Genomic DNA, 12,928 nt, shown 5'->3' on the forward strand with positions numbered 1-12,928 from the left:
CATATATATATATAGAGGTACTATGGATGATGACAAGCAAACACGGATCTTATAGATATTCACCAATACGGAATGGTAGGCATATAGATGTGTGTGTATGGAACTGCGTGTTTGACTCTAGCATAATATAAATCAGCTTTGCAATATTCTGACATGTTTTCTATTATTATAATGTCTCTTTATCATATATACCAGTGGTTCCCAAACTGTGTGCCTAGGCCCCCTGGGGTGCCTTGCAGGGGTGCCTTGCAGGGGTGCCTTGGTTTGGTGGACCAGGATCACCATAGAACTCTGACATATAAACACAATGCACTTCATTTAATATTTTGTTTCTGAATTTCTCGATAAGAAGCATTTGGCCTAGGGGTGCCTTGAAAACATTTTGATGCTCTATGGTGCCGTGATTCTAAAAAGTTTGGGAACCCCTGATATATACATATATTTTATGAGATTTATATATATTGTCAGTAATGGATACTTTATACAGCGTAGGAGCTCCGTGCCGCTGGAGCAGGACTAATTCCCATATTCTCGCGCCCCCCCCCCCACACACACACACATTTGCTTTATGTTATTGTTGTATTGCATTGTTACTTTAAAATAATATAAGAAAACCCATAGAGCCAGGACTTGGACTTTACTGAGCCCTTTATTGTTGGTGCAGCTGCAATCTGCCGCACAGAATGTACACATGTTATGACTTGTTGTACACATGATTTGTTGTGTGACTGCTGTGTTTTACATTGTTGTACCGCCTTTCAGTGATTGTCTTCTGTGTATTGACAGTGGAACGTGTGACTTGAGATGTTCTTCTCTCTGGAAAGAAAATCAAATATAGATTTTTCTTTAATTCACAAACAAGACAAGCGCACCGTTCTCATCTCCCATACCTGCAATTTTTAACTATGTGAAATAAGATTTTACAGAAAATTCGGGATCAATTAAATTAGATACAGATACACTAAGCAGTTTTCTGAGTGCACCCGCTTTATTATCTACAGGTCTCTTCTAGCACCGTGCCCCCAAGCCGAGCCTGCCACTGATGTGGGGTCCCCTAATGTAGGGGGGCCACCCCTTATCGCCCCTACCTTAATCCGACCCTGTTTCCTGTTGTCTATATCAAAATTCCAATTAAAGTTTATTCCATGTACAGATAGCAGAGGCGGATTTTCTGTCTGCATTTCCACTGCTTACCTCTAGGGGTCACTCCTTGACCAGCTCCCTTGGGCTCCACTTCAAATTCAAAGCCAACTACAATAACGCAGAAATGAGAGGTTAAGGCCAAACAAGACAATAATTAACCCTTTGAGGGCCAACATCTTCTGAGAGATGCGTAAAATATCCGCTAATAATGCCAGAGTCGCTCACATTTGTTATATAAATTCAATTAAAAATTGTTGTGTAAAAAAATATTATATTTCCTATATAAGGTAACTAGAGGTCATAAAAATGTTTGTTTGCCAATTTTCACACCTATTTTTACAAATTCACTTGGCACTTAAAGGGTTAAATTCACAAGACCCTGTTTATCCTGGTGTTCAGAAAGCAGCCATAAAGTTCCCCCGTATTTCCGAAACCAGCCCCGGACTCTTGGACCGGTCCTGGTTCCAAAAATACGGTACTTTTTTCATCTTATGGCATCTTATGCGATGGCATCGCATCGCATGCCATATAGCCGCATACGATGCATGCAATGCGATTCGATTTTTCATTGTATAAGCACCCTAATGGGTGCTTACAATGTTAAAGGCACCCCCACGCCACCCCCACTATCAACGCGAACCCAAAGCTTGGCGAGCGAAGTGAACCCGCGGTACGCGTCCTCCGACCTATTCATACCCCCACTATCCAATGGAATTGATTTTATATAGTGTGGCGATCGCAGCGAGCCTCCGAGTCCAAAGCGAGGGGACGCGTATTACTTTACATGTATTCCGCGTCCCCTCGCGGTGCTCGCTGGGCTCGCCACGCTTCGGGCTCGGTGGCTTGCTGCGCTCGCCTTACTATCTAAAATCAACTCCGCGCTGACGTGGATAGTGGGGTTAGGAAAAGGTCGGAGGACGCGTACCGCCGCCCCTCGCAGGCTCGCTGCGCTCGCCACGCATAGGGTTCGCGTTGATAGTGGGGGGGCATTTAACATTGTAAGGACCCATCAGGGTAGTTGTACAATAAAAAATCGTATACATTGCATTGTATGGCATACGATGCAATACAATTTTTTATTGTACAATATCGCATCGCATACCATATTTAGTCTTATGGTATACGATGCGAAGGGCACCGTGCTAGGAAACAAGTACCATAATCCCTCCCTTACGTCTGCTCTTGACTCTAGCTCCAGTGACCACTATTCACCCTCGCAGGTCAACACCTCAACCCTAGCACACCAAATTCACCAGATATTTGCAAAAATGTTCCCATACCGCTGAGCGGCAGTGGAGGAAATAACGCTCAAAAGCAGACTTTCTCCATTTCAAATGTATGTTCTTATCATACAGTGCTGGCCTTTCTGTCTCCAGTCATCCATCAAGAACCTCATCTCATCCCAATCTTCTATCCCCCAGAAGCTCTTTGCCACCATCAACTCCCTCCTCTGCCCACTCCCATCTCGTCTCCCTTCCTCACTATCTGCCCTTGACTTTGCCACCTATTTCACATCCAAAATTGACTCCATACTTCATTCCCCAATCACCTGTCCCCATCCATTTAGCCAATGCTAACTTTATTTTCCCCTGTATCTTGAGAGGAATTAATGGCCCTCATCCGGTCCTCTACCCCAACCACCTCTCCATTAGGCCCTATCACATGCCATTGTCTCTGCTATTCTTAAAACCTACCCTTGATCCTAACACTCTCTCCAACTACTGTCCCATCTCTCTCCTACCTTTTGCCTCCGAACTCCTTGAGTGCATTGTCTATAACCACCTTACTGCCTTTCTTTCCTCCCTCTCCCTGCTTGATCCATTCCAGTCTGGCTTCCGTCCTCTCCACTCAACTCCACTGAAACTGCCCTCACAAAACCTTGAAAAAGGGTCCGCAGTGGCTCAAAATGCATTCCCCATCCATTGGTGACTTTTATTTGTTGGACCAGGATTCTGCCCAGCCTCAGCCTTTGGAGCCCACAGGGTGCGTGCACCTCTGGAAGCACTCTGTGAAATACCACCTACAGGTTCCAATCAACAGTCTGGGAAAGACTCCATCCATCTTCCTGGAACTTCATGTTTTATGTTTTTAGCATTCCACGTGCATATTTGTAAATTATGTTTTTATCTGTCGCTATTGATCTATTTTATCAACCAGGGTACAGTCTCGGGCTGGGGTTGCCCTGGAGGGTAGGACCCGTTTATATGGGGAGAAGGTTCCCACTCCACTAGGCACATGGCTGGGGCTGAACCGCCAGGGTGATCATGCTTTTGCTAGGGGACCTTAAGTAATAAGTGCCCGTGGCTGTGGGATGACACCGCAGGCTGTTTAAACCCAGGGCTGGATTCTAAGATACGGGGGACCCTCACTCCTTTTGACCCTTGTATTTTGGGAACCAGAACCGGGCCACCGGGCCCGGTGCTGGTTATAGAAATACAGGGTGATCCCATTTTTCCCCACTGTATTTCTACAACCAGCACCGGTTCAAATAGCCCAGAGCTAGTTATACTCGTGTGTGTGTGTGTGGGGGGGGGGGGGGGGTGCACGCTGCTTTTTTATTTATTTTTCTATTTTTTAAAAAGAGAAACATCATACGGATCTGACTGATCCATGCAGGCTTCAGCAAAATATGGAAGGAAAATGAGTATTTTCCATTCGTATTTTATGATGAATTTAGCAGTACGAATGTTAATAAATGTACCGACCACCATAGAACTCATATACGATGGTGTACTCATTCGTACTCTTGAATTCAGATGATAGTAAAATCACCCAATGCTAATTTATTGACCAAGTTTCACATCGAATGGGTACACATGGCTGCATTCACACCCATTCGATCTTAGTAAATTTCCCCTGCTGTTTGTGCGGCATCCTAATCAAACTTTACTTGTCTGCAGATTCTATTTGGTCGGGCGATAGTGACGTTGTGGGGCCATGTATCACTATTACCCGCAGTGAACTCACAAGGCGAATTCGCACCATGTGTATTTGCCTATTAAGTGATAGCCCATTAAAAAAAATTTGGCCACCATCCCGCACTGCTGACAATCTCGGGCGTCATTACATCTGGCCCCATATGTCCGGCATACACATGAGTTTTTCATAAAAAAAAATTTGGGGACTTTTTCCTGCAGGTGGAATACACTTGGGAACGGTAAAGTGAAGCGAGCCAAGCGCGGGTACGCCCTACACTATTTGAGGGTCCATGTTGACAGGTGTCAACATCAATACAAAAAACATGAAAAACACGTCAACCTTTTTTCTATGCTGACCTTGTGCCTGTCGACCTAGACGCTGTAGACACTTTGATCCACAGTCTTCCTACATATAATAAGTAATTAAATCTAGACAGAAAAAAATACATTTTTAAGCTCCGATTTTTGGGATAGATGATTGTTGGGGAAACAATGAATCTTTGTTTTCGATATTTGGAAAATACTAATGTATTTTCCAAAAATTCTGACAATTCAAAGTCTTCTTAAAAAAAAAAAAAAAAAAAATTTGTGTGGATGTTGCATATATAATATGAGTATACAGTGGCGTAACAATAGCCCCGCAGACACCGCGGTCGCAGGGAGGCGATGAGTAAGTGCGGGTGTCTGGGGTCTGCGGGGCTATCAATGCACTGCCCTGCCTTACCTCACTGGCGCTGCTTGCAGTTGCCCCCGCCAGGTGTGTGGCCGGGACCCGCAGATCTACTTGTCTGCAGTCCCGGCTCTCCTCCTGGCTGGCTCCTGCAGTGCTAATGAAAAGGGTGCCGCACACGGTCCCGACAGTCATTTACCTGATGTCGGGATCCCGACTGTCAAAATGCCGACAGCCGGGTGCCCGACAACCACCTGCTATTTTCCTTCGTGGGGGTCCACGACCCCCATAGAGGGAGAATAGAATAGGTGGCTCGCATAGCAAGCCACCGTGTCCGCAGCGTGGCGAGTGCAGCGAGCCCGCAAGAGTCCGGGCAGTCGGGATCCCGACGTCGGGATAATGACTGTCGGGATCCCGACCGTCGGAACCCCACACCACTCCCAATGAAAAAAATATCTCACACAAAATGTCCACCCCCTTAATAGCAGACACTTTTCGAGGATGCTAGAGAAGGCCGCCTCCTCTAGCATCCTAGAAAAAAGGTGACATAGATCTGCGGGTCCCGGCCACACGATCAACGGCGGTGGCAACGGCAAGCAGCACCAGCGGGGTGCTTTATATTAATGGGGGGGGGGCTGCCGAAATGTACCGTGGGGGGTGGGGCGAGGGGGTGTGTGTGCTGATTTTATAGTTATGTCACTGTGAGTATATGACATTGGCAGAAGTGTGAGAAAACCCTTGGAAGCAGAGAGGGGGTTACAAGCAGAGGTGCCTGGAATCTACACAACTAGTGTTACACAATCCCTGCTACTCCTCATCGGTTAACCCCCAATGTCTCGGCTGTTAGGACTCGCTGGATGTTCCAGCTTGCTGAAAGTCGCAGCAATGCTTTAATGATCTACATTATTCTTCACCACCTCTAAGTAAGCTAATCGTATAATGGGCCTAATTCAGACCTGATCGCAGGGCACATTTTCTTAGCAAAAGAACAAAATCATGCTGTACTGCAGGTGGGGTAGACGTAACATGTGCAGAGAGAGTTACGTTTGGGTGAGTTATATTGTTGCTGTGCAGGGTAAATACTGGCTGCTTTATTCTTAAACTGCAATTTAGATTTCATTTTGAACCCACCCCACCCTCTCTCTGCACATTTTACATCTGCCCCACCTGCAGCGCAGCATGGTTTTGTCCATTTTCTAAAAAATGTGCCCCGGTGATCAGATCTTAATAAGGCCCAATAGGTAAGTCTCTTTCTATTCTCCCAGTCTAGTTGGTCTCTTACCCTTTTTCAGGTTTGCCCGGAATTCTGCGGCCACATTCTTCTCATCTATAGCATCTAGAACATCCAATGCCACCTGGACCCCATAGGGATCTGGGTAATATTTACTAATCAGATTAGCGACGTCATCAGGGTCGGTGTCCTCCAGCTGGCCTCTTGGGATCCTGTTAAATCCCTCTTTGATTGGGAAGTCATTCAGCTTGTTCCTGAACTTCTTCAGTCCCTTCTGGTCCAAGTTTTCCAGGGCGGTCACCAGGGCATCCCGGACTGTCTTCGCCATCTCTTCCTATATGTCGCCTTCACCCTAGCAAGATGGGTACGTCCACCTGGCAGCTCCAGCTCAATCTCCAGTTGTTTGCTGGAAATAGAAGTGAAAGCAAGAATTACTGCTGGATTTCCTGGTGTGTTTGTTCTCTGGTCTAAGTCAGGAATGTAAAGCGTTGTACTGTGTAGGCAGAGTTATTTGAGATTCAGCAGTGTCAGCAGTAAGGTAGCAGGGTCTTCTCCCTGTCATACAGTATCGATGCCTGGAGCGCTGTTTAGTAGTCCGAGAGAAGAGCGTGGTCACAATAACCGGTTTCTCAGTCCTTTGGGCAACGATACCGTGTATTCCTGGAAAGCTGTAAAATTTGTTTATGTACAAATCCGATGATGGGGTTACTGCATATACCCTGGCCCTTATTCTGGTTCACTCGCAAAACCATGCTGCACTGCAGGCAGTGGAGTAACCCGGGGCCAAGCTAACAATCCCCTGCACCCTTTAAATTTTTTGAATAATGCTGCGGGCAGTGGCAGGCTGACAGCGCCACTGTCCCGTGTCCAAACACATGGCAGCACTGTAGAAGCGAAGCGGTAGTCCAGACTCCAGCTAGTCCTGCCTCTGTCCTGGGGCTCAGCATCACTCTCTAGTGACCAGCCCCAGCGCTTCCTTCAAAAGCACCTGTGCACATTTCTGGTGCTGATGTGCGGAGACTGGCATGGTGGTGCGGACTCTGGAGACCCAGCACCTGTGCCGTTTCCTGCCCTGATGTGCGATGTGGAGACCAGGGGGTAGAAATATTATAGCGGCGCCTATCGCGCCGCTATAACAGTTCCTGCTGGGAGAGCGCTAACTCCCCCCTCCGGCGATGTCCCTCCTGGAGACAGCGCATCAGTTAATACTGATGCGCCGTCTCCTTCCCCCCCCGGACGGCTTTCTGCGCATGCGCGGGATCTCGCTAGTCTCGCGAGATCTCAGCGCAGCTCAGCCCCAGCAGCAGGGACAGCGCTGTCCCTGTTGTTAGGTATAGGCATCGCCGTCTGCAGCTGGCGAAGTCGACAGCTGCAGGCGGCGGAACAGTCAGCGATGCTGACCGTTCATAAATCTGGCAGGAGGCAGGGGCGCAGTGCAAAATATCGCCCCTGCGCTATGCCTCCTGCCCCACACCGCCGGCGTTAGAGTAAACGCTCGGCGGGTGTGATAGATCAGGGGAAGCGCTATCCCCTGCTATAACGCACGGGGATAGCGCAGATTCCCCTGATCGACGTTTAATAAATCTACCAGCAGGCGTGGTGGTGAGGACTCGGGAGACCTAGGCGCTTGTGCAGCTGCCGAGTGCAGCAGAGATCATGTGGTGTGCTGCGGAGACCCGGCAGGGTGAAGACTCGTGGAGAGGACACACACCGTGCTGCCAGAAGTAGCGTCATCTGTCCTGGGAGAGTACATAGCGGCACCTTTACTGGGTATGCGGGGGGTAATTAAAAGGTAAACAGCGGCACCTGTAAGTAATGGGGGTAAAGTAGAAGGTACACAGTGCCATCTATATTCTCTCTCTGCTGTGCTCTCTCCCCCTCTTTCTTCCCTGCTCTCTTTCCTCCTGCACATCTCAGCCCAATCCCTCACTCCACCTGTCTCTCCGCCCCTAGTCTTTCTCCTCTCTCCTCCCCACTTCTTTTCACACACTTCCTCTCTTTCTCTCTCTCTCTCTCTCTCTCTCTCTCTCGCTCTCTCTCAGAGTCTCCAACCCCTCTCTCTTACCTGTGCTCTCTCTCTCTCTCTCTCTAGCCCTGTCTCTTCCCGACACCCTCTCAGACACTATTTCTCCCCAACTCTACCCGGCACTGTTTCTCTCCGGACACCCTTTGACTCTTTTTTTTTTAACAATTTTCTTTATTTTACATTTTAGTCATAATCAAACTGTTAGTTTACAATATTGAAGGAATTATGAAAACATACAAATACATCACTGGTATCAACAGCAGTATATCAATATCATACACCAATCACTGTACCCTTGGAATGGAATTGCAAATAAACACAGTACGTATAAACAATAGCGTCTACTCTGTCTTTTCACAAACCAATATAGACTATAGATTCGGTAGAAGTATACTTATTAGGTTGCAATATATAGGGGGAAAAAAGAAAAGAAGAAAACACATCCCGGGTTAATCGGGCTAAACAGTTGTATCCTACCTAATCTACCCCATGTACCACCCCTCACCCTCCCCTCCCAACGATCTTCGGTCCATATATAGCAGTTGTAACATTACATAGTTACATAGTAGGTGAGGCTGAATAAAGACTTGCATCCATCTAGTTCAACCTATGTTTATAGTAGCTTATCCCTTGTTGTATAGTATGTTCTGATATTTTAAAGACAGATTATGTTACTTATTCATACCCGTGGATGTTTTTAACCAACCTTAAGGTTTATCCAACCTTATATTAAACGTATTTATAGTGTCTGCTGACACCACTTCACCAGGAAGAGAGTTCTAAAGTTTGACGGCTCTGACTGTAAAGAAATATTTTCTTCTAGATGAACAAAATCTTTTTTCTTCTAATCTAAACTCGTGTCCTCTCGTCCTAGATTCCTGTCTAGCAGAAAAAAGGGTGCCTTTTTTATCAGCTGTTGCCTTTACAGCTGATAAAAATGGTGGCGCCGACGATGTCCAGCATCGTAAAATCATTTTTTTTGCAACCGTGACAACAATGGTCACAAAGGGGATCAGTACCGTCTTTCTGCCTTGTAGGTCCCAATTGGAGAAATTTACCAGAAGCATGGCTAATGGGTCTTTCTGTAAGTGTAGATGGCAGACATCATTAATCAAACACGTTACTTTGTCCCAAAACTTTCGAATCCTCCCAAAATCCCCCATATTATGGTAAAAGGTTTAGTATATACCTTTACAATTCAAACATAGCCCCAAGTCTCCCGGGACAAAGTATTTCCTTTGGGACTGTGAGATATAGGCTCTATGCAACGTCTTTATATGGACCTCTTGGAGCATTGCTGAGTGTAATGTCTTGAGTGTCTGTTCTAATTTCTTTGTAATAATCAAGTGGGAATCCACTTGTGGAATGTCTAATGCCCATTTGGCAGCAGTTTCTGTCCAGATGGTGTCATATTCCACCGGCAACAAATCTGAGTACAGATATTTGAGCCTGTATGGCCCTGTGGCGCTAAGAATAAATACCGAGTGTAATGGGTCAGGGACAGTAGGTTGGGGCATAGGTGATTGCATGGACTGGGCATAACATCTGGCCTGAAGGTACATAAAGAAACTTCCTGTGGGGCAGGGAGAACTTTTCAGCTAAGTCCTGGAACGTGAGCAGGGACCCCCATGGGTCGAAAATTTTACGAATCGCCATGATCCCCTTCAGTCTCCATCTCATAAACCCTGAGTCATGCATGCCGGGTTGAAATTTGGGGTTACCCCAAAAGGGTTCGTATTTCGTACTCCGATAACTTCTACCTAGTTTCCTGTTGATGGTCAACCAGGAACGATACGTATCAGCGAATAAAAGTCTCTCTAATATGCCCTGGGGAAGATCAGACCGAGGAACATGCAAGAGGGCCGCAGGTGAGTAGGGGGCAAAAACACTTTCCTCTAACGACCTGTGAGTGTAAAATTGCCTCCCCCCAAAGAAATGCCACCCGACACCCACTGCCAAACCGGTCATGCTGGAGGATGTTGCAGACAGCAGAACGTTCTCCTTGGAGTCTTCAGACTTTGTCACGTCTGTCACATGCTCAGTGTGAACCTGCTTTCATCTGTGAAGAGCACAGGGCGCTGAGAGTGGTCCGTGGTCACCACCTGCAGAACATCTCCTTTATTGGGGGTGTCTTGCTAATTGCCTATAATTTCCACCTGTTGTCTATTCCATTTGCACAACAGCATGCGAAATTGATTGTCAATCAGTGTTGCTTCCTAAGTGGACAGTTGGATTTCACAGAAGTGTGATTGACTTAGAGTTGCATTGTGTGGTTTAAGTGTTCCCTTTATATATTTTTTGAGCAGTGTAGATAGATTTATACCACACTCGTGCACTTTACTGAGAGTTATTTTTTATTTATTTACAGTACCCTTTAGTATCTAACAAATTTCAATACACTGCCTTACCCATGATTCAAAGACATGACCTGTTGCATTCCAGTCAAACACTCTACTCATTGAGCTAGTCAGAGGAAGCTCAAAAAGGAGGGAAGCTTACAAGTGAAAGTAATTAAAACAAATAATAATTCTAGCTGATGTTTGGGGAAAACGTCTGTTTTACATCTTTGTGGATAAGACATGCAGCTCTGTACCCACATGTACACATACATCCTTATATACACTGTGGTATATCCTATGCCAAGTACAGTGTGGGCGTGCTCACTGTAGCCGCATCAGATAGGGGTTCTATTAAAAGGAAAATCCACTAGTTCATATTTAACTTCATGTAATTTATTTTGTATTTATATGTTGTAGTTATATATTTTGTATTTATATGTTGTAGTTATATATTTTGTATTTATATGTTGTAGTTATATATTTTGTATTTATACGTTGAAGTTATATATTTTGTATTTATATGTTACAGTTATATATTTTGTATTTATATGTTGTAGTTATATATTTTGTATTTATATGTTGTAGTTATATATTTGTATTTATACGCTGTAGTTGTAGTTATATATTTTGTATTTATACGTTGTAGTTATATATTTTGTATTTATATGTTGTAGTTATATATTTGTATTTATACGTTGTAGTTGTAGTTATATATTTTGTATTTATACGTTGTAGTTATATATTTTGTATTTATATGTTGTAGTTATATATTTTGTATTTATATGTTGTAGTTATATATTTTGTATTTATATGTTGTAGTTGTAGTTATATATTTTGTATTTATATGTTGTAGTTATATATTTTGTATTTATACGTTGTATTTATATTTTTCATATTTACTCTAAAAGACTCTTTTTGTGGGGCACTCTTGAAATTTGTATAACGTGATTTAGAATAAAACTTCTTTTTATTAAATAATTTTTAAGAAAATGTTGGACGATCAGGCCTGTTTTATTAGACCAAAATATAGTTTCCAGTCTTGCAGCGAGCTTTAAATAAATACGCTATGCACTGGGAAGTGAGTTTTCAGTATACGCTATGCAACTGGGAATTTGGTTCAAAGATGGAACCAATAGATAATGTGCGTCTAGTAAAGCAATTAGCTTAGTTGTGCTAGGGCTCGTTAGAGGCAAGTGGTGGTAAACAATTAGATGTTTAATGAGTGTGTTAAATTCCCTAGTATAATAAAGCCTGCTTGTGAGTAATTCACGGTGTAATTGGCATGTGGTATAAAACATGAGAAAGTTATAGACAGGGCCAGCGACAGGGGGTTTAAGGGGGACAAGTATGACGGGCCCCAATGATCTAAAGGGTACCAGAGCTTCCATGCCCCATCAGTGACCCTCGCGGCCCGGCCGTCTACTGTGCACCATCTGTGTGTGGCTGAGTCTGACTGACTGTGTGCCCCTGCCGACAACTGTGTGTGCGCCCTGCCGCTCGGAGCCGTCTACTCTGAGTGTGTGCACGGCCTGGGCCCACAGGCGCACAGCCATACTCGTCACTGGTGCTGTGGCCTTAGTCCCTGGTTCCTGTACTTTTACTGCACATGCGCGGGTCATCTGTTCCACGCTCTGCGAATGACCTGCCCTGCCTGCTCATAGTGCTCTGTGTTCTTTTGTGAAAGTGACAGGTCAGCAGCAGCCGAGAACAAGCAGGAAGCAGCAGCCAGGAGAATAGAATAGGTGGCGAGTATAGCGAGCCACTGTATCCACAGCGTGGCGAGCGCAGCGAGCCCGCCAGGGGCTTTGTTGCGCTTGCCACGCTGTCTGAGTTCTGCCAGTTGGGATCCCGATGTTGGGCTAATGTCTGGAGGGATCCCGACTGTCGGAACCCTGTACCACACCCGGAGCCAGCAGGACTGAGAATGACAGAAGTCCACACCTGAAAGCAGGATCTGGAGCAGCGAAAGGTTAAATGAGGCTCATGCAGAAGAGGATTGTGTGGATTTGGGATTAGGTGGGGGACCCATCATTGTACAGGGCCCCAAGGTTTCTGTTGCTGTTCCTGTCACTGTGATATACCTATGTTCTGCTAAGTACGTGATTGATCCCCAGAGATCATGTACTGTAACATAAATGTAGTAAGGTAGTCCGAAGAAAAAAGTATGGGTCTGTACTCCAATCTAGCAACCTGATACAAAGCAATCTTAAGGCCCCCATACACTGTCCGATTTTGGGACGATTTCATCCGATTTCGGCACTTTGTGCAGATAATCGGGTGAAATCGGCCCAAAATCGCAGGTGTGTGATATCTGATCCGATGCACAGTCCCGTGCGCATCAGACCGGATCAGGGAGGTCAGACGGTCAGTACATACGATCACGTCCGAGCTCCCTGTATGCATATGCCTGCCCAGGCATATGCATGCAGACACCGGGGGAGCAGTGGGGCGGGCAGCATGTCCCTGAGCGCCGGGGAGTGCTGACCTGGCCGGGCGGTGATGTTCATATATATCAGCAGCGCTGTGGGAGTCGGGAGGGGACGTGGTGCCGGGTGCGGCGAGTGCTGCTGGCTGACCTGGCCGGGCATGTGATAACAAATA

The 12,928-nt window shown here is 45.7% G+C and overlaps 1 protein-coding gene across 1 annotated transcript; it reads right to left on the minus strand.

Annotated features, from left to right (window-relative positions):
• Positions 1-680: 680 nt before the first annotated feature.
• On the minus strand, positions 681-6,726 carry LOC146019809 (apoptosis-associated speck-like protein containing a CARD). Its single transcript, XM_083152379.1, has 3 exons — positions 6,014-6,726; positions 1,195-1,251; positions 681-816 (listed from the first exon to the last, which is right to left on the minus strand). Exons 1-3 carry the CDS (start codon positions 6,288-6,290, stop codon positions 695-697), a joined length of 456 nt encoding a protein of 151 aa, XP_083008505.1. The 5' UTR covers positions 6,291-6,726; the 3' UTR covers positions 681-694.
• Positions 6,727-12,928: the final 6,202 nt, after the last annotated feature.

Source organism: Crinia signifera, chromosome 7 (assembly GCF_055691185.1).
Source record: "Crinia signifera chromosome 7, ASM5569118v1, whole genome shotgun sequence".
Lineage (NCBI taxonomy): Eukaryota > Metazoa > Chordata > Amphibia > Anura > Myobatrachidae > Crinia > Crinia signifera.

What these genes read in the sequence shown, in the direction of transcription:
- LOC146019809 (XM_083152379.1), bottom strand. Translation starts at nt 6,290, where the DNA reads ATGGCGAAGACAGTCCGGGATGCCCTGGTGACCGCCCTGGAAAACTTG. An exon ending in CCGGGCAAACCTGAAAAAGG is followed by an intron (nt 1,252 to 6,013) that starts GTAAGAGACCAA and finishes GCGTTATTGTAG; the next exon opens with TTGGCTTTGAATTTGAAGTG. An exon ending in TCAAGGAGTGACCCCTAGAG is followed by an intron (nt 817 to 1,194) that starts GTAAGCAGTGGA and finishes TTTTCTTTCCAG; the next exon opens with AGAGAAGAACATCTCAAGTC.